The sequence below is a fragment of the Meles meles genome, chromosome 8, assembly GCF_922984935.1.
Source record: "Meles meles chromosome 8, mMelMel3.1 paternal haplotype, whole genome shotgun sequence".
NCBI classification, from domain to species: Eukaryota; Metazoa; Chordata; class Mammalia; order Carnivora; family Mustelidae; genus Meles; species Meles meles.
In genome coordinates, this window is record NC_060073.1 from 8,850,248 (window position 1) to 8,873,043 (window position 22,796).

At 52.2% G+C, this 22,796-nt stretch overlaps 2 protein-coding genes across 3 annotated transcripts; both read left to right on the forward strand.

Annotated features, from left to right (window-relative positions):
* Nucleotides 1-4: 4 nt before the first annotated feature.
* MTA2 (metastasis associated 1 family member 2) lies at nucleotides 5-8,493 on the forward strand. Its single transcript, XM_046014496.1, has 18 exons — nucleotides 5-538; nucleotides 1,294-1,361; nucleotides 1,784-1,877; nucleotides 3,463-3,580; nucleotides 3,716-3,779; nucleotides 3,961-4,078; nucleotides 4,373-4,475; nucleotides 4,660-4,759; nucleotides 4,900-5,088; nucleotides 5,191-5,265; nucleotides 5,391-5,449; nucleotides 5,639-5,736; nucleotides 5,858-5,997; nucleotides 6,279-6,507; nucleotides 6,711-6,800; nucleotides 7,069-7,187; nucleotides 7,297-7,445; nucleotides 7,666-8,493. The coding sequence occupies exons 1-18, from the start codon at nucleotides 511-513 to the stop codon at nucleotides 7,829-7,831; spliced, it is 2,007 nt and encodes a 668-aa protein (XP_045870452.1). The 5' UTR covers nucleotides 5-510; the 3' UTR covers nucleotides 7,832-8,493.
* A 1,117-nt stretch (nucleotides 8,494-9,610) lies between these two features.
* On the forward strand, nucleotides 9,611-22,700 carry TUT1 (terminal uridylyl transferase 1, U6 snRNA-specific). Of its 2 annotated transcripts, XM_046016009.1 has the most exons (10): nucleotides 9,611-9,769; nucleotides 9,983-10,169; nucleotides 12,030-12,220; nucleotides 16,735-17,050; nucleotides 17,250-17,350; nucleotides 19,393-19,859; nucleotides 20,481-20,590; nucleotides 20,747-20,857; nucleotides 21,018-21,110; nucleotides 21,517-22,700. In XM_046016009.1, the coding sequence occupies exons 2-10, from the start codon at nucleotides 10,046-10,048 to the stop codon at nucleotides 22,656-22,658; spliced, it is 2,655 nt and encodes an 884-aa protein (XP_045871965.1). In that variant the 5' UTR covers nucleotides 9,611-9,769; nucleotides 9,983-10,045; the 3' UTR covers nucleotides 22,659-22,700. The 2 variants fall into 2 exon arrangements, with proteins under 2 accessions (XP_045871965.1, XP_045871966.1); XM_046016010.1 differs by lacking the exons at nucleotides 9,611-9,769; nucleotides 9,983-10,169 and adding an exon at nucleotides 10,181-10,306.
* The last annotated feature ends 96 nt before the right edge of the window (nucleotides 22,701-22,796 follow it).

Here is a 22,796-nt window from a genome sequence, read left to right on the forward strand (position 1 = left end):
GCCGGGCCGCGGTTGGCCGGAGGGAGCCGAATCTGTTCCGGAAGTAGCCGAGCTCTGGGGTCTCGCTCTCCGACCTGAGCCGAGCGCCGGGCCTTGTTCTCCGGATCGGCCGAAGGTGTTCCGGAAGGAGGCGAACCCCGAGGCGGGCAGGGCAAGCCTTCCCGGCGGCGGGCAGAGCCCTACGTCTGGTGGGGCTTGGCGAGGGCGGCGGGGGAGCGGGGGAGCCGGAGCTTGGCTCCGGTCCGGCGGGAGCCGAGCTCGTTCCGGAAGAGGCCGAGCACACCGGCGCTGGCCTCGGCGTCTCGGGCGTGAGGCGGTAGCGGCGGCGGCGACAGCGCGGGCCGGGATGAACCGCGACGGCTGAGGCAGCGGAGGTGCCGGCTGCGCGGGCCCGACCGAGACTTCCGCGAAGCGCCAGCCCCGCGCTCGGGGCTTCGCCTCGAGCCGAGCCCTGCCCCCGCGAGCCTCCCGGACCCCTTTGTGCGGCCGGAGGCGGCGGCGGGAACGGCCATGGCGGCCAACATGTACCGGGTGGGGGGTGAGTACCGGGCGCAGGGGCTGCGGGGTCCGCGGCGGGAGAGGTCGGGGTCCGGGGCCGGAGAGGCTCGGCACCCGGCAGCGCGGGGAGCCGCGCCTGGGGCGGCGTGGTCCCGAGCGCGGACCGGAACCGGAACCGGGAGCACGGGGAGCGAGGGTGCGGGGCCGGCGACGCGCGGCGGGACGCCGCGGCTCCGGGAGAGGCTGCGGGCCGCCCCGACGGCACTCTCAGGCTCGCGTCGGGGGCCCCTGGGTCGGGGAGTGGGGCCTGGGAAAGTGACTCCGAAGGAACTGACAGGGCACGCAAGGGGCGCGAGGGGGCCCCCGAGGCGACCGCTCTGCCACCTGAGCGGGAACCGACGGGAGGTTTCCTCCTCCCCGCCCCCCGGTCGTTATTGTGCGCCTGGGATCTAAAAGGTGAGGACCCTGCGCTAGAGTCAATAATTGATTTCTTGGCCGAGACTGGGGTGCAACTCCACCGTTGAGTTGTGGGGACTGCGGGGGGACCCCCTGCTTCTCGTCTCTTAAGGCTCACTTTTGAGTGAAGGATTTGATAAAAGCACTAGGTGGTCACGGGTGGTGGTGGGGGAAACCCCTTGTTTTCTGGTAGTCTCTCCACTTCCACATTTCAGGCTCCTCGTTACCTGGACCCTTATCCTTTGGTCCTCTCAGGCCTACTTTTTCTCTTACCCTGGTGCTCAGTCTTTCCCATCTCCTCCTCTGATCTTCCCGATGCTTCCCTACCTCCTCCTACAGATTACGTCTATTTTGAAAATTCTTCTAGCAATCCTTACCTGGTTAGACGGATTGAGGAGCTCAACAAGGTGAGTGGAGCAGAGCCCCACCTCTGTCCTGTCCTGCCTCCCCATCCCCCTTGAGCGGGGGTGTCTTTTTCTTCTGAGGTCACTAACTTCAGGTGGAAGCCAGGGGGGTGGGGGCGGGGAACATCCTAAGTGCCCATTCATATTCATTCATTCATTCATTCATTGGATGTATTCAGGAAAGGTTTAGAGGGTTGGGTGGGAATGTAACTATTCTATCTCTGGGGGTCTAAGGAAAGGGAAAGTCTGGGGGAAAAAAAAGTTCGGAAGTCTGTCCATAAGTGTAAGTCTCTTTATTCATAATTTTTCGGTTCTTTCTATTTACACCCCTTAGAACCTTCTTCACAGTGGTTGGTTTCTTCTTTATGAGTTTCCACTTTAAAATGACCAATTTTAACGGCCATTTTTTTTTTTAATCCCCTTAGACTGCAAACGGAAATGTGGAGGCAAAGGTTGTGTGCCTTTTCCGGCGAAGGGACATTTCTAGTAGCCTCAACAGCCTGGCTGATAGCAATGCCAGTGAGTGTCTGTGCACCCCCACCTCACCCTAACACCCCCCCCCACTCCCCCTCCCCATGATCTGAGGCCCAGGCATGTCCCTGCAGGTGTTTCCCCTGGTAGCATGCCTAAAAGCAGGGGTGTGAATTTGGCGGTGGGAAATGCCTGGTCTGCGGAGGGAGGCCTGTTTTTACACGTTGGGGTTGGAAGCAGGGTGGAGAGACCATGATAAGGAAAGCCAGAAAATGGCTTGTGTGTGACTGTGTATCTGAATGATGGGTGTAAAAGAGATGATAGTATTTAAATAGGGCATGGGGAAGGGGTTTAGAGAAGCAGGACCCTTGGGGGACAGTTTTGGGTACATTGGGACAGTGAGTGCTGATTGTAAAGGTCAAGGTTGAAGAGGAAGAGCTTGTACTTCGAAGCCTGCGTAATAGGGAAACAGCCTAATTTTGTGATCACGGGGTAGTGAGAATACATTGAAGGGAGAGAATAGGAAAGTTTTCTTGCCCTTTTTCTTCTTCCTCAGCTGTTCTGTCTTCTCACCACTCCATTTTACATCTTTGCTTTTTGCCTTATTTTCCCTCTCTTTATGCTTTCATCTTCCTTTAGAAAACATATTTCCTTCTGTTTTTAGTTTCTTTTTTCCTTTCCTTGTTTGGTTTTCTTTCTTCCTCCTCGTGTTCCTCCTTCTGAAATTATTTTCCTTATTTCAGGCAGCTTTGGGCATGAAGGGGTTAAGGAGGAGCTAGGCCTACCAAGTTCTCTGGCCCTCTGGGGTTTACAGCCCCATCTGGCAGGGGCTGACCTTGGCCTTGTCCAATCAGAGGGGGTGGGGGTGTGTGGTCCCCCCCCTTGCCTTAGCACTGGGTTTCCGGAGCACACAGGCGAGGGGTGGAGCCTGCTGCACCCCCACCCCCCCCCCTTCTGCCTGAGGTTGGGAACAATGCACCAATGAGCCTGGGCCTGTGGCTGTCCTGCCCCCTCCCGGTTTGGTTGGCCCCCAGCCAAGTTAACCCTTTCCACCAAGGTTTCAGGGCAAAGTTGCAGTGCCTGGGGAAGAAGGCTTTGGCACTGGCTTGGGAGGTACTGGCCTTGGAAGCCCCACAAACTTATCATTAGCCAAGTGGACAGTGAAGGGTAGTTAGGGTTGCACGATGTTTAAGAGGAAAGAGAGTCCTGAAATCTGAAAAGAACTGGTAAGCACAACCTTGCGTGATGATTTTCCACCTTGTTGGGTTTCTGGACCTCAGGCTGGTTTAGCAAGAGGGACGAGTGTGATATTCTTGTCGGGCCTCGTGTGGGCAGATTTGTGCTTTATGAGTGGCTTCTGAGCATTGGCGCCTAGGTTTGGGGTGGGTTTCTGTGGCATTCTGTGCACTCTCAGCAGCTATTCCCAAAACGTTAGCGATGGGGAGTTGGAGCGCTGTGATGGGGAAGAGGGCTAAGTGGGAAACTGGTGGACTAAAGCTGTGAGAGGCAGGTGCCTGGGGAATGCGGAGAAACCAGCTGGTAAATAGGAGGTGTTTTCCCTGGGTTAGAGTTTCCAGGGTGCCTTCTTTCTGAATTAGTTTCTGACTTGGCTTCTTCCTCCTTTGTCTCCCAGGGGAGTTTGAGGAAGAATCAAAGCAGCCAGGGGTATCAGAGCAGCAGCGACATCAGCTGAAGCACCGGGAGCTTTTTCTTTCTCGGCAGTTTGAATCGTTACCAGCCACACACATACGGTAGGGGACGATCCGGGCCACTGTGGCCTGCATGCACTTGTTCAGAAGATGGGGCGGGGGGGTGGTGGTGTATTGGAGATGCTGTGGAGAGGGAACGAGGAGCTCACCCAGGTTTTCCGGACCTCTTCTCTGTAGGGGGAAATGCAGTGTGACCCTCTTGAATGAGACTGACATCTTGAGCCAATACCTGGAAAAAGAGGTGAGAAGGAGGTGCTGGGAGAAGGAGGAGGGGGATGGGTATGCCCAACGAGGCCAGAGAAAAGTAGAACTGTGACCAGGTGTAGGTTGACAGACTGCCTGTTTTGGGAACTCTGGGTCCTCCCCACTGCCCTCTGCCTCTGAGGACTGCTGCCTGCTCACCTTTTCTTCCCGTTCTCCAGGACTGCTTTTTTTACTCACTGGTGTTTGACCCTGTGCAGAAGACCCTTCTAGCTGATCAGGGGGAGATCAGAGTTGGTTGCAAATATCAAGCTGAGATCCCAGATCGCCTGGCAGAGGGTGAGCAACAGGACAGACCGTACGGCTGCTGGGTCATGGAACACGGTAGTGTCTGTGAATGGTGTGCCGTGGAGTTGTTCGCTGCACTGTCTTCATGACTCTCTGCTGCCACCCTGATGGGACGGGACCCTGGGAACCTGAGAGGGGCAAATGGGCACAGTTGGGAAGGGGAGTCTGAGAGTTGAGGTGGCTGACAGAATCGGAGCGGGAGACAAGGAGGAACGAGGTGCTGTTGTGTGAAGACACTTACCCTCCTTTCCCTGTCCCTGATGTCGCCATTGCCCTGTTCCCCAGGGGAATCCGATAATCGGAACCAACAGAAGATGGAGATGAAGGTCTGGGACCCAGACAACCCTCTCACAGACCGGCAGATCGATCAGTTTCTCGTGGTGGCCCGGTGAGGGGTGGGTGGATGGGGAAGATGGGCTGAGGGCGGTGTGGACATCTTGCATCGAATTCTCAGAGGTGGACTTGATTTTTTTTTTTTTTTTCTTGGCATGGGTGTTTTCCTTATTTGGCTTGCTTCCTCAGCCCACTCATGCCTTCTTCTTTCCCTCTTGACTTCTCAATCTCTCTTTCAGAGCTGTGGGCACCTTTGCAAGAGCTCTGGATTGCAGCAGCTCCATTCGGCAGCCAAGCTTGCACATGAGCGCGGCCGCCGCCTCCCGAGATATCACGCTGGTGAGCAGATGCGGCTGCGCAGTCGGACATCCTGGGCTCCGTGGGGACGTGCAGATCCCCGGGACAGGAGAGGAAGGGTCTCCGAGGGTGTGGTGCAGAGGGGCTCGGGCCATCAGCGTTGTTTCCTACCTTCCCTGTAGTTCCATGCGATGGATACGTTGCAGAGGAACGGCTATGACTTGGCTAAAGCCATGTCCACCCTGGTGCCCCAGGGAGGCCCGGTGCTGTGTCGGGATGAGATGGAGGAGTGGTCTGCCTCCGAGGCCATGTTGTTTGAGGAGGCCCTGGAGAAGTACGGGAAGGATTTCAATGATATTCGCCAGGACTTCGTAAGTGGATGGGGCTGGGTGGAGAAGTGGAAGAGATAACAGGTGAGGGAACCAGGCCCCGGGGCCGGATGCCAGCTCTGCTTCTTCTCTCTGTCTCATCAGCTGCCTTGGAAGTCACTCGCCAGCATAGTCCAGTTTTATTACATGTGGAAAACCACAGACCGCTATATTCAGCAGGTACGTGCTGGGCTGGGAAGGCTGGACCAGGGGCCTCCTGCTCACCTCTGCCTTTGGGAGTTGATGACATCATCCTGCAGAGATGCGCTGATCCACCTCTTCCTTTCTTTTTTCCCTTCCTGCAGAAAAGGTTGAAAGCTGCTGAAGCAGACAGCAAACTAAAACAAGTCTATATCCCTACCTAGTAAGTGTGGTAGGTGGGGGAGGCTGGTGCATTCTTTTTCTTTCCCTCTCCTCCAGCTCATGCGTTTTTTCAGAGATTGGTGGTGGGCGGGAGTCAGGGTCAAAGAGTCAAACGATGATAGACACGAGGTGGAAATGGGATTCTCTTCCTTGACCAGTTCCTGGTTTCTCCCCACACTGTTCCCATTAGTACTAAGCCAAATCCTAACCAGATCATCTCTGTGGGCTCGAAACCCGGCATGAATGGGGCTGGATTCCAGAAGGGCCTGACTTGCGAGAGCTGCCACAGTGAGTTCCAGGGAAGGCTAGGGATGTTGGGGGTGGCTAAGGTCTTCTCTGGCCCAAGGACCTGAGGGGCTCAGGTGATGTATTTTTCCCAAACTCCCCCCTTCTCTCCATGCTCCTGCAGCCACGCAGTCTGCCCAGTGGTACGCCTGGGGCCCACCCAACATGCAGTGCCGGCTCTGTGCTTCCTGTTGGATCTACTGGAAGAAGTACGGGGGGCTGAAGACCCCGACCCAGCTTGAGGGGGCTGCTCGGGGCACAACAGTAAGGACTGATGGGGAGCAGGCCGGGAGAGCAGTTAAACATATTGATGGGGGCTTTAGGTGAAAGCAGGAACACCCAACCCCTTAAATGGTGATGGTTTGGTGATGGTTTGATGTACATGTGGGTGGGATGAGGGTGCTCGATGGTGGTTGGAGAGAAGGGGAGGTCGGGATGGCAGTGAAGAGATCAGGCAGGAATAAATTGCTTTTTGTGGAGAATGGGAGAAAGAAGAGCCCCAGTGTCCATCTGGGCTCTCCCTTTTTCCCATGTCTTTCTTCCAGGAGCCACACTCGAGGGGTCATTTGTCTAGACCTGAAGCCCAGAGTCTCTCTCCCTATACGACCAGCGCCAACCGGGCCAAGCTGCTGGCTAAGAACAGGCAAACATTCCTGCTCCAGACCACAAAGCTGACCCGTCTGGCCAGACGCATGTGCAGGGACCTGTTACAGCCGAGGAGGGCTGCCCGGCGACCCTATGCCCCTATCAATGCCAATGCCATCAAGGCGGAGTGTAAGGGCAGGAGTGGTGGGGCTAGTGGCAGGTCGGGATGCTCTGGCCAGAAAGCAGAGCGGAGACCGGTGTTTCTCTGGAGGTCTAATGACAGCAGGGATGGCAGGCCACGGTGCTTGGGAAGGCGAGTAGATGTGGCTCCTGGCCATAGGAGAGGCCTGAATAGTGAAGCCCCTTCAAGAATTTTCTCCTTTGCTCTCTAGGCTCCATTCGACTTCCTAAGGCTGCGAAGACTCCATTGAAGATTCATCCTCTGGTGCGGCTGCCGCTGGCAACCATCGTCAAAGATTTGGGTAGGGGACGGAACCGGTCAGGTGGTGTCAGGTTCTCTGTCATTCTTTCACCGTCAAAGTCCAAAGAGATTTAGTTTAACAGCCTGTACTTTTGTACATTAATCACGGTTCTCATAAGCTATCCATAGTGAATGATAAAATCACACTCGTGCTAATTGCGTGCCAGACCCCTCTCCCCATCACTGCTTTTGGGGATGCCCAGGGAAACTACATAGAGAAGAGAAAGCATGAAAGTTCTCTAAGTTTTTTCTTATGTTTTCCTTGGCAGTGGCCCAGGCGCCTCTGAAACCAAAAACACCTCGGGGTACCAAGACGCCGATCAACAGAAACCAGCTGACCCAGAACCGGGGTCTGGGGGGCATTATGGTGAAACGGGCCTATGAAACTGTGAGTTGACAGCTGGAGCGAGCCAGACTGATTGGGTGGGCTTTTATTTCTGATTGGAATCTGTGAGTCCTCTCTCATTGTGCTGTCCCCCCACCCCCCCACTTTCCAGATGGCAGGAGCGGGGGTCCCCTTCTCTGCCAATGGAAGGCCTCTGGCCTCAGGGATTCGCTCCGGCTCACAGCCAGCAGCCAAGCGTCAAAAACTAAACCCCGCTGATGCCCCCAATCCGGTGGTGTTTGTGGCCACAAAGGATACCAGGTAGGGAGGCCACCATGGGAGGGGCTGAGAGGTTGACAGCCCAGACTGGTGGGTAAGGATAGTACCAGTTCTGAGCGAGACCAGCTCCAGGAGGACTGGGTGCGGGATGGGGATGTCAGGAAAGAATGGGCCAGAAGGCAGAACTGGAGTATGAAATCTGGAGTATGGATCCCAAGAGTCTTATCAGCCTTTTTCATTCCACTCTTCTTTTCCTGGCCAGGGCCCTGCGGAAGGCTCTGACCCATCTGGAAATGCGGCGAGCTGCCCGCCGGCCCAACTTGCCCCTGAAGGTGAAGCCACCACTGATTGCAGTGCGGCCCCCAGTCCCACTGTCTGCACCCTCACATCCTGCCAGCACCAATGAGCCCATTGTCCTGGAGGATTGAGCATCTGTGGGGGAAGGGAGGTGGGCCGAAAGCTAGAGGGTGGGTGCCCAGGGCATCCAACCTCCTTTCCCTCTAGTATCAAAGGGAATGAGGAGTGAGTGAGGGAGGGAGCAAGTGAGTGTGTGTCCTTGGAGGGGTTGGGCGCCCTCTGGTGTTACCACTCGGAGGCTTGTCCCTTTCCCACGCTTCTCCACACCTGGTGGTGGAGGGCACACTGCAGGAACTTGACCCATTGTGGGAACCTAGCCTGTTTTGGGGGTAGGACCCACAGTTGTCTTGGACAGTTTTGGGGGGAGGGTTTTTTAATTTTTTAAAAATTTTGCCTCCCTTTGTGAAAGGGGATGGGGGAGGGGAAGAGTCAATGGATAGGAGGTGGTGGTTGGGGGAGGGGGACGTGCACTGCCATGACTGCCATGTCTATCTTTCTGTTCTAATGGGGGTTTCTCTTCCTGTCCGGTGTCCGGACTTTCCTAATTGGAGTTTGAGGCCCCTAAGCCTAAGCTGGCATCAACCCCAGCCCATGCTCTCTCTTTTCCTTCCCTCCCTGTGCCCCTCCGCCTTTTGTACGCCAATTCTCAGAAATAAAGATCTTTTGTCCGTTTTTTTAACCTCGGATTCTGTAATTGGTTCTTATAGTAACAAATAAAAAGCTGTTTTCTTCAGCTTCTCCTGGCTCAGCTGTTCTCTGCTGTGGGGGGTGGGGAGGGGAGAGGGCGGTGTCTGCAATTCGGAAAATAAAGGACAACGGATAATAAAGGAGGTACAGATGGGACTGTCCCCGAGAACAGCTTTAGGAGACAGGCAGCATGGACAGGCAGTCTGTTCCAGCTAGCTTTTTCCTGTGACTCAAACTGCTTCCCAGATCCCTGTGGTGCTGGAACCCAAGCTCCTCTTGGTACATACAGATTTGTTCAGAGCAACGGGAATGAGAGGACTCTGGATGGTTGGTGGCTTCCACAGGAAGGGAAGTGTGAAGGTGCTTTTCTTTCTATTTCCCAACACTTACTCATCTCAGGAAATTCTGGGAGTTGCTAGAGGCCAGGGCAAGATGCAGCCTATCTTGGGGGGTTACTGCAGTCTCTTACCACCCAGCTCTGTGGTAGATTTGCACAGATTGCTGCTCAAGGATTTCCGGGACCAGCCTCAGCACCTGCCTTGATAGTGGGGCCCACTCTAGAACGGTCTCCTGCTTTCTTGGTTTTGGGAAACAGAAGCCTGAGCAGGGCCCAACAGGAGGCGCACGCTTGGAGAATGTATGAGAAGTTAAGCTTGCTCTGGGTGCCTTCTGCACTTCCTTCCCTGTAGGGCAACAGCCTCAGCAGTTGTCCAGACCTTAAGGTGTTTGCCTCAGGTCCGGTGTGCTTTTCACAGTCCAGAGCTGTGGGCCCATAACCACAGCAGGAGCTACTTAGCTCTTCTGAGTCGTCGTCTCCATCCCGTTCTTTGCCCCTGGGGGCTCCCCAGCTCCTTCACTCTCCCCATTCCGAGCGTACACCTGGGCAGTATCGGGAGGAATTGACCACTTATACCAGTCTGGGGAAAGCAGCATGTCCTCCCAACAATGTCCTCACTCCGCTGCCTTGAAGGCATAGTGGGTCCCACTGCATACCTTGAAGTGGGCCGGTGGCTCCGGCCATAGGAGGGCGGTAGTAGGCCCCACCGCATGCCTTGGGTGGACCGGTGGCTCCGGCGTCCACTCTTGCGGAAGGACAGCCTGACTCACGGGGCCGCAGCGATCTAGCTGTGGCTGAGTGGAGTCTGGGAGGCGCCCAGTGGGGTCAGAGCTCCCTAACCAGGGCTGGGAAGTGGTCGCAGAACTCCCATTTGGAGGGAGGACCGAGGGCAGAGAGAGAGTAGCAGCCCTAAGGAACTCGGGAGTACAGGGACAGACAGCCTTGAGCTTCGTGAAGTCGCTCATCCTCCGCCTTTATTCGCCAGGTAAATACGGGTTTGAGGATGGAGCGCCGCGGGTCCCTATCGCCCCTAGAGGGAAGATACCTGCGGAATCGCCCCCCAACCAAGCATTAGGGAAACAGCGGGTTGACTTCAAAAGGCCCCGGTGCCGGCATTTGTGGCCGCCTTCATGAATATTCATGATTCGTTGGGCCAATCAACGCCTGAATGGCTCAGAGCACACCAATCGGTTTACAGCATGCAGATAAGTCTCAAAGATGGGCGGCTTTTCCTGAAGCTGGTGGAAGAGACTTAACCGGGATGAAAACGGAACCCAGAATCGAAAGAGCTGTTTCCCGAGGAGTGTGCCTGCGGGATGGTCGATCCTACGTCACTTCCTATGGGCTGGCGGAAGTTGCTTCTGAGCGCTTTGCGATTTGTAGGCGTGAGTTCCGGTGGTAGCGGAACGGGTTGTGTGTTGTCGGTACTGGAGAGTCGCGATGGCGGCAGTGGATTCGGATGTCCAATCGTTGCCCCGTGGGGGTTTCCGCTGCTGCCTCTGCCACGTTACTACAGCCAACCGTAAGCGGTGGCTTGTGAGGGGGTGGTTGTGTGTTCTCGTCTGTGGGTCCTAGCGAAAGTTAGGGTTATAGGTCATAGTTCTTGACAAGTCGGTTGGTAGGGTCACTCGTCTCCGTTTTCACTCCGCCTGTACAAGGGATTGGAGAGTGCCGGAAGTCCCACCACTTTACCCTCTCCTTCCTAGTATCCGAAATCTCCACAGCGAAAGTTTCATTATCCTACTCCCTCTTAAACTGTCGTCTGTTGGACGCCACCTTTGTGTCTGGTACTCTGCTGGGCTCTCGGGTGCGGTGAGGGGATTCAGAGATGAAGGAGCTCACCATGGAGAGGTGGAAACAATTCCAGTGCTCAATAGATATGTTTGGAGAGCTGTAGGATCACAGAGGAAGTAGTAATTAACTCGGGGAAGCCCTACAGAGGAGCTACCCAAAGGCAGAGGTATGCGAAGGAGCATGGCATGCATGACCAGGAGTTGGGTTTGGCAAAGTAGACAGGGTTCTTGTGTGACAGCGCAGGGGACTCCATGAAACCTCAAATTCCCATTCTTCTTCTTTAAAGATTTATTTGTTTTTGAGAGTGAGCGCGCACAAGTTGGGCGGGGTTCCGGGGGGGGGGGGGGGAAGGCAGATGGAGAAGCAGGCTCTGAGCGCCATGCAGGACTCAAACCCAGGACCCTGGGATCATGACCTGAACCGAAGACAGATGCTTAGCTGACTGGGCCACCCAGACGCCCTCTAATTCCACTTCTGAAGTCTGGAATCCCGATCTTCCCTAAACAAGATCTGTTCTTTATCTTTGTGAGTGGCACTATCACTATCTGTCCCCTGAGGCAAGCCAAAAATCCAGCATAGTCTTCCCCGGTCCAACATAACATCGGTGACAATAAACGGCTGATCCAGAATTTAATAAAAATAATAATTGCTAACTTTTCCCAAGTTCGGCATGTATCAGACTCTGCCAGGTACGCTATATTGCATAAGACTCTTGGGGTAAGTACTATTTAATATCTTCAATTTGTGACCCAGGACACGGATGCGCAGAGAGGTTAAGTACCTTGCCCAAGATCTCACACAGTTTACCAGACCTGGGATTTAAACTTGGGCAGTGTGACCTCAAATTTTGCACTTGCAATCTTTGTACCATACCTAGAGACCATCCTTGAGGGAGTAGTCTAGGGTCTTGCTTTGTTTAGTTCTTCTGTATATGATCTGGATAAGTTTCCTGTTAATTTTTTTTTTTTTTTTTTTTTTTTACAATTTGCAGGTGTTGCTCTACCTAGTACTTAGAGATGGTTTTTAAAAAAACTTGTAGCTAGTTCTCCTGGGGACCACTTAGAATACCTTATAGAGGCAAATGGACAAGAGAGGAAAGTGAAAAGAGCCAGGACTTTGTGTATTCAAAGGTCACACTTCCTGTGGCTTGGAAGGATTAGTAGGAGTTAGGAGTGCATTTAGCGCCTGGGTGGCTCAGTGGGTTAAAACCTCTGGCTTTGGCTTAGGTCATGATCCCAGGGTCCTGGGATTGAGCCCTGCTCAGCGGGGAGCCTGCTTCCTCCTCTCTCTCTGCCTGCTTCTCTGCATACTTGTGATCTCTGTCTGTCAAATAAATAAATAAAATCTTAAAAAAAAAAAATGAAATGAAAAGGAGTGCATTTAGGTAAAGCCAGCATGTAAGCACACTGAAGGGTGATTTGGATATTTTTGTTTTGCGATTATCTTTGCAGGACCCAGCCTAGATGCCCATTTGGGGGGCCGGAAGCACCGGCACCTGGTAGAACTACGAGCTGCCCGAAAGGCCCAGGGACTCCGAAGTGTGTTTGTCAGTGGCTTTCCCCGGGATGTGGATTCTGCTCAGCTCACTCAGTACTTCCAGGCATTTGGACCCGTGGCCAGTGTTGTCATGGACAAGGACAAGGTAGAGTGAATGGCTCTTGGGGTAAAGAATGAGTCCGGCATGCCACATACAAAAAGAAATGAGAGAGAAACAGTAGCCCTGTTTCAGCTCGTGCCTTGTGGGGCCTTTCCTTGATGACACTGCAGTACTTGGACCAGTCCAGCTTTGTGAGCTGAGAGGGAGGGAAAGAGAGAATCTTTTTTTTTTTTAACTGAATTTTTTTTTAAAAGATTTTATTTATTTATTTGACAGACAGAGATCACAAGTAGGCAGAGAGGCAGGCAGAGAGAGAGGAGGAAGCAGGCTCCTTGCTGAGCAGAGACCCCAATGTGGGGCTTGATCCCAGGACCCTGGGACCATTACCCGAGCCGAAGGCAGAGGCTTTAACCCACTGAACCACCCAGGAGCCCCAGGAAAGAGAGAATCTTAAGCAGACTCCACACTGAGCACGGAGCCTGACACGGAGCTCAATTTCATGACCCTGAGATCATGACCTGAGCTGAAACCAAGAGTCGGATGCTTAACTGACTGCGCCACCCAGGTGCCTATCCATAGTGAATAGGATGGATGTGGCCCATGCAGGCTCAGAGCTCATTGTGTAGTGAATAAAGTAGACAGTTAAATAAGTAATTACAATGAAGTGGGTGCTTTAAGGCCACACCATCGGGAGATCTATCCTAACCTCACAAGAGACTGGTTTTTTGTTTTTTTTTTTTAATTAATTTATTTTTTCAGCGTAACAGTATTCATTGTTTTTGCACAACACCCGGTGCTCCATGCAAAACGTGCCCTCCCTATTACCCACCACCTGTTCCCCCAAACTCCCACTCCTGACCCTTCAAAACCCTCAGGTTGTTTTTTCAGAGTCCATAGTCTCTTATGGTTCGAAGAGACTGGTTTATTAAACCAGCTAGCAGTTTATTAACTTACAGTGAGAGGTATTGAAATTAGCTGGTCAAATTACCCTGTCTTCTGGACAGTGCTAGACAAATAAGCTGCTTCTTTGTGGTCCTTTTGGTCTTCCACGCAGGTGGTTTGTCGGTTTCTCTTTAGTTCTTTGGAAGAAGTTCATTGTTGTATTGCTCTGTTGTGTCTTCATATTATAGTTCTGAGACTGTGCTCTGGTTGCGTAGGCGTGGCTTAGGTGACTCCAAATGGCTTTGGTAGCCCACGTCTTCTCTTAGGCCCCGCTGGGTGTGTTTTTCTTAGAGATCACATTGGGCAACTGACCCACAGAGGCTTTACCAAAAGGGGTTTAATTGTTCTCCTTAACAAGAAGTCCAGTCCTGGGCAGTCCAGCACTTTACGGTTTTCCTGCTCTGTCATTATTGGCACCTGGCTCTCCCTTCCTAGTTGTGATGATGCCGTTTGCACATCTTCCGATAAGAGAAAGGGCAGTCTGAAGGACAGAATATAAAAGGCTAGTGCCGTCTGCCCCTGCTTTTCTTTACTTTCCAGGAAAATATCTTTCCCAGGGCCCTCTTCATTAGACTTCTCATTGACCCGAATTCTATCACATGGTTACCCCATGTGCAAGGGGGTAATGAAGGCAAGCCTGGGAAATGAAGTTTTTTAAGCTGGACACCTTGCCCTTCTGAACAGTTGGGACTTTGTTAGTAAGAAAGAAAGGCAGAATATATATTGGGAGGGCAGTTGGCAATGTCTGCCCCAGATTCCTTTTTTTTTTTTAAATATTTTATTTATTTGACAGAGAGAAATCACAACTAGGCAGAGAGGCAGGCAGAGAGAGAGGAGGAAGGAGGCTCCCTGCGGAGCAGAGAGCCCGATGTGGGGCTCGATCCCAGGACCCCAGGATCATGACCTGAGCCGAAGGCAGAGGCTTTAACCCACTGAGCCACCCAGGTGCCCCCAGATTCCTTTTCAGAAAACTCAGTATCCCTGTTTTTGTTTGTATTTGTTTCAGTTGTAGAGAATGACTTTTTTTTTTTTTTAAGATTTTTATTTATTTATTTGACAGACAGAGATCACAAGTAGGCAGAGAGGCAGGCAGAGAAAGAGGGGAAGCAGGCTCCTTGCTGAGCAGAGAGCCCAACGCGGGGCTCAATCCCAGGACCCTGGGATTATGACTGAGCCGAAGGCAGAGACTTTAACCCACTGAGCCACCCAGGCGCCCCGAGAACTCCTTTTTTTCTGAACTTAAACCTCATCTTTCTGAGGCTTCTAATTATTTTTTTTTAAAGATTTTATTTATTTATTTGACAGACAGCACAAGTAGGCGGAGAGGCAGGCAGAGAGAGGGGGAAGCAGGCTCCCTGCTGAGCAGAGAGCCCAATGTGGGGCTCGATCCCAGGACCCTGGGATCATGACCTGAGCCGAAGGCAGAGGCTTTAACCCACTGAGCCACCCAGGTGCCCCCGAAGGCTTCTAATTATTTTGACAATAATGACTAAAATTTTTATTGAGCAATTATGCCCCAATCATGTGCTAAATGGTTTACATACAATATCTCCCATCCAAGTACTAACCAGGCCCGACCCTGCTTAGCTTCCGAGATCAGACGAGATCGGGCGCGTTCAGGGTGGTATGGCCGTAGACTACATACAATATCTCATTTCACTTCCACAACATTTCCTTGAGGGAATCACTGGGACGTTGGAGATTTGGGGGATTAAGCCCTTATTTGGAGGCAGTCACAAGTTATTTAACTTCTCTGAATTTTAGTTTCTTGAGAGAAATGTGCATGCAAAGACAAGGCCAGGCAAAGACACACCTGATTTCTAGCTGGGGCTTTGATTGCATAGTTGGGGTTGAACTGCAGTCTGGTGAGTAGTGTGAATCCTCAGAGTCAGAAGATTGGCTTGGGCAGGTCCAAGTGGCTGCCTTTCTCCTTGGTTTCACTATGGCCCTTCGCTGTGTTTGGCATGGGGTGGAAGTGAGGATAGAAAGGGCACCCCCCCCCGCCGCAACTGCGCTTGTATTTTTGATTGAGTTGTGAGTTACATAGCATAAAATTCCACCTTTAAAGTACAGAATTTAGGGGTTGTTAGTATATTTAGAAGTCCAATGCGCTATCCATTGCGCCACGGAGCCGGTTGTTAGTATATTTACCCATCCTTCCAGAATGTTTTATCACTCCTTATGTGTGATTCAAGCCTGTGTGCTGGTGAGGTGCTCCCCCTTGCCCCCCCTACCCCCCATTTCATTAATTTTTTATATGGTGTAAGGTAGGGTCAACACCGTTCTTTCACACGTGGCTATCCAGCTGTCCCAGCACCATGTGTTGGGAAGGCTCTTCTTCCCTCATTGAACAGACCTGACAACTGTGTTGAGAATCAGTTGACTACAGAGGTGTGGGCTTAATTTATGGAGTCTTTGTTTCATTTCCTTCCTCTGAATGCCAGTGTCAGCCTGTCTTTTTTCTTCTCCTTTTGTTTTTTAAAGATTTTATTGATTTATTTGACAGAGAGAGAGATCACAAGTAGGCAGGGAGGCAGGCAGAGAGAGAGGGAGAAGCAGGCTCCCTGCTGAGCAGAGAGCCCGATGCGGGGCTCCATCTCAGGACCCTGAGATCACGACCCAAGCCAAAGGCAGAGGCCCTAACCCACTGAGCCACCCAGGCGTCCTCTTTTCCTTTTTTTTTAAGTGACTCTGCACCCGACATGGGGATTGAACTCAAGACCCCGAGATCGAGAGATGCAGGCTTCAGGGTCTGAGCCAGCCAGGCACCCTGGTATCACACTGTCTTGGTTATTATACATACCTTGTTACAAGCAGGATGAGGCTCTGTTGTTACTACTGAAGAGAATGTGAAAGAATATGGACTTTTGCCCCAAAGCAGTCGTATTTTTCCTCCTCCTGGTAACATTTTGCCTTAAAAAGGAAAAAAAAAGGGGCGCCTGGGTGGCTCAGTGGGTTGAGCCTCTGCTTTAGGCTCAGCTTATGATCTCAGAGCCCCGCATCGGGCTCTCTGCTTAGCAGGGAGCCTGCTTCTCCCTTTCTCTCTCTCTCTGCCTGCCTCTCTGCCTCCTTGTGAACTCTCTCTCTCTCTGTCAAATAAATAAATAAATAAATCTTAAAAAAAGAAAAAAGAAAAAAAATCTATCTGTCTCCCAGTGAATATCATGGAACTCAACCAGATCATAGCATCACGGTGTCATGTTGCTGTTATTTCTAGATAGGAAGTTTGGTCAAGGTAGGGTATATTTATATTTCCACCTAGCACAGCTCATTGTATGGATTCTAAATCAACACTGAAAGGTCTAATTAAGTAAAAGGAAAAGTTAGGGGATGCCTCGGAGTATAAGCAGTGAAATCATGTCATTGGTAAGAGCAGGGGAGAATGGAATAAGTAAAATGGGATTTTCAGAGGCAGACTGGGATGGGAGTAAAATGTGTGGGATGGGAGTGAGGGAGAGAATTGTTTTTCTAATATGTTCCCTGTTCCAGAAACATTAAGCAGCCATTCCCAATTCATAGCGTGGTCCCCATTCCAAAGAATCCCACTCAATGTCAAACCATGTGTTTGGATTTTTTATTCCAAAACCATGATCCCTGCCTCTGTTGTGGTTTGCCAGGGAGTGTTTGCTATTGTGGAGATGGGGGACATTGGGACCCGGGAAGCTGTCTTGTCACAGCCCCAGCACACCCTGGGAGGACATCGCCTGCGGGTCCGGCCGCGGGAGCAGAAAGAGTTCCAGAGCCCAGCCTCCAAATCCCCCAAAGGAGCAGCCCCTGACAGTGACCAGCTGGCCAAAGCACTAGCTGAGGCCCCGGATGTGGGGGCACAAATGGTGAAGCTCGTGGGGCTGAGGGAGTTGTCTGAGACTGAGCGACAGCTTCGGAGCCTCGTGGTAGCCCTGATGCAAGAGGTCTTCACAGAGTTCTTTCCTGGTGAGTCGTCACTTCCTTTATCATGTCTGAGTCCTCCCTTCCTCCCTCCCCGTCCTCCCTCCCCTGCCCCCATCCCCCAGTTCTCCCTCAGGTGGAGGCATTTATTTGGCTGTTCTTCGTTCTTTGTGCCCCGCTGTGTTCTCCTAATCCACACTCCTCTCTAATGTTGCTCGACCTTTATTTTCTGCTCGGCATCCAGGCTGTGTGGTCCATCCTTTTGGCTCTTCCATAAACAGTTTTGATGTCCATGGCTGTGATCTTGACCTCTTCTTGGATCTGGGTGACTTGGAAGAGTCCCAGGTGAGTGACTGGGAAGGCAGCTGGGAAGAGTCAGTGGGGATGGTTATGGGACTCTGGCAAGCGCTATCTCTCTCATGCCTTAGTTCCTCCTTTGTGAAACAGGGATAATGGATCCTGAAAGGGTTATTATAATTGCAGAAATGTGAATGTATTAGATGGGTATTAGATAGGAGGAATACAAGTTGACACAGGATATATGGCATTGGTAATAGAAGAAAAACAGATTTTTCTGTTTTTATATACAAGTGTATATAATACTGTATTTTGGAAAAGAAATATATGAAAGAACATAAAGTAATTTTGGGGTTATGTCTTTATCTGTATTTTTTTTAAAGATTTTATTTATTTGACAGAGAAAGACACAGCAAGAGAGGGAACACAAGCATGGGGAGTGGGAGAGGGAGAAACAGGCTTCCTGCTGAGCAGGGAGCCTGAAGTGGGACTCCATCCCAGGACCCTGGGATGATGACCTGGGCCGAAGGCAGAAGTTTAACAACTGAGCCACCCAGGCACCCCTACTTACCTGTATTTCCTTTCTTTCTTTCTTTCTTTCTTTCTTTTTTTTTTTAAAGATTTTATTTATTTACTTGACAGAGATCACAAGTAGGCAGAGAGGCAGGCAGAGTGAGAGGGGGGAAGCAGGCTCCCTGCCGAGCAGAGAGCCTGATGTGGGGCTCGATCCCAGGACCCTGGGATCATGACCTGAGCCGAAGGCAGAGGCTTTAACCCACTGAGCCACCCAGGCACCCCTGTATTTTCTAACATCTAATATATTGATTCTGCTTTTGAAATAGGAAAGGGTTGTTAGTATTTTTTTTAAATGGGCTTTGTTTTTTAGAGCAGCTTTAGGTTCACAGCAAAATTGAGCAAAAAGTACAGTTTTCATATACTCCCTACCTTATTTTAAATATTTGTTTATTGAGAGAGAGAAATTGGGCTCGAGTGGAGGGAGGGACAGAAGGAGAGAAAATCTCAAGCAGACTCCGTACTGAATGCAGAGCCCAGTGTGGGGCTTGACCTCACAACCCTGAGATCATGACCTGAGATGAAACCAAGAGTCAGACGCCTAACTGACTGAGCTACCCAGGGGCACCACAAAAAGGGTTATTTAAAAAATAAATTTAGGGGTGCCTGCGTGGCTTAGTTGTTAGGTGTCTGCCTTTGGTTCAGGTCACGATCCCAGTGTCCTGGGATCGAGCCCCGCATCGGGCTCCCTGCTCAGTGGGGAGCCTGCTTCTCCCTCTCCCACTCCCCCTGCTTATGTTCTCTTTCTTGCTGTGTTTCTCTCTGTCAAAAAAAAATATATATATACATAAAAAAATAAAAAATTTATCAGTCTTTTCTGATACCAGTTTTTTCTTTCTTCCTACATATAGACACATGCACACACACACGTTATATTTTCAGAGTCATTTGAGAGCCTACATGATGCCCATAATAGTCCAGTGTCTATTGGGGAAACACAAAGGCATCCTTGGGTACAGCCACAGTACTATTAGCAAGGACGGATGTGTTCCCTGGTGTGGGTGTAAAATGTTCCGAGATTTCAGTCTGCAGTCCCTTGCCTGCGGTCATCAGCTGCCCGGTCCCAGGCTAGTGTTGGCCCCGCAGTCTCCTTTACAGTTCCTCTGCCTTTTGTCTTTCATGACAGTGGCATCTTGGTAGAATACAGACCATTTATTTTGTGGCACTAAAAGTTATTTTTAGGGAAACTTGGGTGGCTTAGTTAAGTGTCTGCTTTCACTCAGGTCATGATGCCAGGGACATCGGATCCTTGCTCAGAGGGGAGTCTCCTTCTCCCTCTGCCTGCTGCTCCCCCTGCTTGTGCTCTCTTTCTCTCTGTCAAATAAATAAAATCTTTTTTTTTTTTTAAGTTACGTTTAATTTGAAAAGGGGTTGTGAGGATTAAATGAGTTAATATATATAAAGTCCTTGGAATGGAACCTGGCATATAAGCGGTAACAGATATGTTCTGGGGAATGTTGCCCAGGTGGGGGACAGCAGGAGAGGTGAATATTCACTGATCCCATTTCTGCCCGCAGCCAGCCCCAAAGGCCCCTGAGTCTCCATCTTTGGACTCAGCCCTTGCATCGCCACTGGATCCTCAAGCCCTGGGCTGTACCCCGGCTTCCCCTCCAGACTCACAGCCTCCTTCTCCCCAAGACTCAGAAGCCCTGGATTTTGAAACTCCTTCCTCTTCACTGGCACCCCAGACTCCAGACTCTGCTTTGGCCTCTGAGACCCTCGCCTCTCCCCAGTCCCTGCCTCCAGCCTCACCACTGCAGGAGGACCGGGGAGAGGGGGACCTGGGGAAGGCCCTGGAACTAGCAGAGGCCCTGAGGGGGGAGAAGACAGAGGGAGTAGCCATGCTGGAGTTGGTGGGATCCATTCTTCGGGGCTGTGTCCCTGGAGTGTACCGAGTCCAAACTGTGCCCACTGCCCGACGCCCTGTGGTCAAGTTTTGCCATCGGCCTTCAGGTCTTCACGGTGACGTCTCCCTCAGTAACCGGTACCTTTGTATAGGGGGTGGTTGGGGGAAGTCCTGCTGAGCATTCTGGGATGGTTGGAGAGAGAGCCCAGGGGTGGGAAGCTTTTGCAGTAGCTGAACCTCAAGATTATCCTAGTTGGGTCCCATCCCTCTTTCTGCCATTTGTCTCCTGTTAGGCATCCATTTTCATGAGTGTAAAGTGTGTTCCTCTGAGTACTATTTTTAGGGGATTTAGAAGAGAGTTCCAGTGTTGAGTAAGTTTGGGAAATGCTAAATTAGATGCAAATCTAATTAGTTTCTCACTTCCCACCCCATCCCCCCACTTCCTCTTTCTATCTTTCTCCTTCCCTTCCAGTCTTTATTTCTTTGCATGTGAAAGGCTTTAAGCAGTTTTGTAAGGAAACCCTTCTCTAACATCCTACCTAGGACAGGCATATAGGATGTCGTGTTTCCTGAACACTTGTGACGTCCTTTGCTTGCCCTTTCTTTGCTTGCCCGTTCACATGACTGGTTCAGCAAACACTTGGGAAACCTTCTTTTGGCCTTATTCCAGCTGGACCCCCTGTTCTGCAGGCCTGGAACAAGGGCTGGGGTGATCATTCAGAGGGTTCCCCGGCACTGACGCCCTTGTTTCTGTTCCAGGCTAGCCCTGCATAACTCTCGCTTCCTGAGTCTCTGCTCGGAGTTGGATGGGCGAGTTCGGCCCCTGGTGTACACCGTGCGCTGCTGGGCTCAGGGTCGAGGGCTGTCAGGTGAGAATGGATCAGGACAGACCTGGGGTTGAACTGGCTTTTGGGCAAAGGTGGGGTTCGGGGAAGGGAGAGGGGTTTGTACAGGAACGGGGGTTGAGAGAACCAACCTGGGTGTTAGGTGCATCTCCGATCTAACGGGAATTCTTGTTTAACCAGGAAGTGGCCCCCTCCTCAGTAACTACGCCCTGACCTTGCTCGTGATCTATTTCCTTCAGACCAGGGACCCTCCTGTGTTGCCCACTGTGTCCCAGCTCACCCAAAAAGCAGGTACAGTGGCCTGGCCACCACCCGCTTTTTCTTGTTAGCTTCGGCTTTCCTCTTATGTGTCTCATTTTGACGTGCTAAGCTGCCCCAGGAATGAGACCTCTGCGGTTACCCCTGAATCTTCCTGCTTCTGGGCTGACCCTCACCTTTTTTCTTTTCGCAGGGGAGGGTGAGCAGGTGGAGGTTGATGGCTGGGACTGTAGTTTTCCCAGGGATGCCTCAAGACTGGAGCCCAGCACCAATAAGGAGCCCCTCGGTGAGTTTGGGGAGCCTGCTGGAGGATTAATAAATGATGTTAAACACGACTATAGGTCATATCCAGCAGTTACTGTTGGCCTGGCATGGTTCACCCAGCAACCTCGTGGGATAGCTGGTATCCTTAATACCATTTTACAGAAGAAGAAGCCGTGTCTTGGAGCACTTAAGTGGCTGGCTCAAGGTTACACTGCTGGTGAGGGGAAGGAGGTTGTTGGGAACACGGGGTATGGGGGGAGAGAGGCTGGACCTCTCGTTTATATAAAGATCAAAGAAGTCTGGCTTCTGACACTCTTCTGAGCTCCTTGGAAGGGAAAAGAAAGTTCGTAGAGAATGCGTCTAGTGCAGGCCTATTTCGTTTCTGGCCTCTAAGTAACCCCTTCTGCCTTGTCTTCCTCCTCCTCCAGGTTCTCTGCTAGCTCAGTTCTTCTCCTGCGTCTCTTGTTGGGATCTTCGTGGCTCACTGCTGTCCCTGCGGGAGGGTCAGGCACTGCCTGTGGCAGGGGGCCTGCCCTCTGATCGCTGGGAGGGTCTGCGCCTTGGCCCCATGAATCTCCAGGACCCCTTTGACCTGAGTCACAATGTGGCAGCCAATGTGACCAGCCGAGTAGCTGGGCGCCTACAGAACAGCTGCCGAGCGGCAGCCAATTACTGCCGGAGCCTCCAGTACCAGCGCCGTTCCTCCCGGGGCCGGGACTGGGGGCTGCTCCCCCTTCTGCAGCCCAGCTCCCCTAGTTCCTTGCTGTCTGCAACACCCATCCCCCTACCCCCTGCCCCCTTCACCCGGCTCACTGCTGCCCTGGCCCAGGTGTTAAGGGAAGCATTAGGGTGCCATATAGAACAGGGAACCAAGAGACTGCGGTCAGACAGGGGGGGCCCTGAGTCTCCTCAGGGAGGGAGAAGCAAAAGGTTGAAACTAGATGGACAGGAAAAAAGCTGTGAGGAGGGGCAGGAGGAGCAGCAGGGATGTATCGGGGATCACAGTGAAGACGGGGTGGAGGAAATGGTTGTAGAGGCTGGAGAGATGGTACAGGACTGGGGGCAGAGCCCTGGGCAGCCAGGGGAGCCACCCCAGATGCCTGGAAGGCAGCTCGCCCCTGGAGAAGAGGGGCACTCGGGCCATGCAGCACTGGCAGAGCAGGAGCCCAAGGGACTCGAGGCAGCTGGAGACGGGTCTCGGGGTGAGACAGGGAAGGGGGTGTCACTCTGCTCTGTGAGCTGGCGCTGCGCCCTGTGGCACCGAGTGTGGCAGGGGCGGCGGCGGGCTCGGCGACGCTTGCAGCAGCAAACCAAGGACAGAGGCGGAGGTGGAGACAGCACCGCGGAGTGGCTGGCCATGGAGGCCCAGGTCACCCAGGAGCTGAGAGGACTGAGCAGTGCTGCACAGCGGCCAGAGGCAGAGCCGCTCCTGACCTTTGTGGCCTCTGCCTCCCAGGCTGACCAGACTCTCACCGTCACCCCAGTCCAGGATTCTCAAGGCCTGTTCCCTGACCTCCATCATTTCTTACAGGTTTTCCTCCCTCAAGCACTTCGGAACCTCTTGAAGTGAAGACAGGGACCGTGACAGGCAATAAAGCTGCTAGTTTAATGAGCGCTAGTTTCCTCTAATTTCCACCTGGTAGTAAGCCCCCTTCCACTCAGTACTTTCCCTCCCCAGACCTTACTGCCTTTTCTCAGACACGTCTTC

Coding starts and splice junctions, on each gene's coding strand:
- MTA2 (XM_046014496.1), top strand. CDS start 511: ATGGCGGCCAACATGTACCGGGTGGGGG. Junction 1,362..1,783: donor GGATTGAGGAGCTCAACAAG/GTGAGTGGAGCA, acceptor TAATCCCCTTAG/ACTGCAAACGGAAATGTGGA. Junction 3,780..3,960: donor GCCAATACCTGGAAAAAGAG/GTGAGAAGGAGG, acceptor CCCGTTCTCCAG/GACTGCTTTTTTTACTCACT.
- TUT1 (XM_046016009.1), top strand. CDS start 10,046: ATGAAAACGGAACCCAGAATCGAAAGAGCTGTTTCCCGAGGAGTGTGC. Junction 20,858..21,017: donor CCAGCTCACCCAAAAAGCAG/GTACAGTGGCCT, acceptor TTCTTTTCGCAG/GGGAGGGTGAGCAGGTGGAG. Junction 21,111..21,516: donor CACCAATAAGGAGCCCCTCG/GTGAGTTTGGGG, acceptor CTCCTCCTCCAG/GTTCTCTGCTAGCTCAGTTC.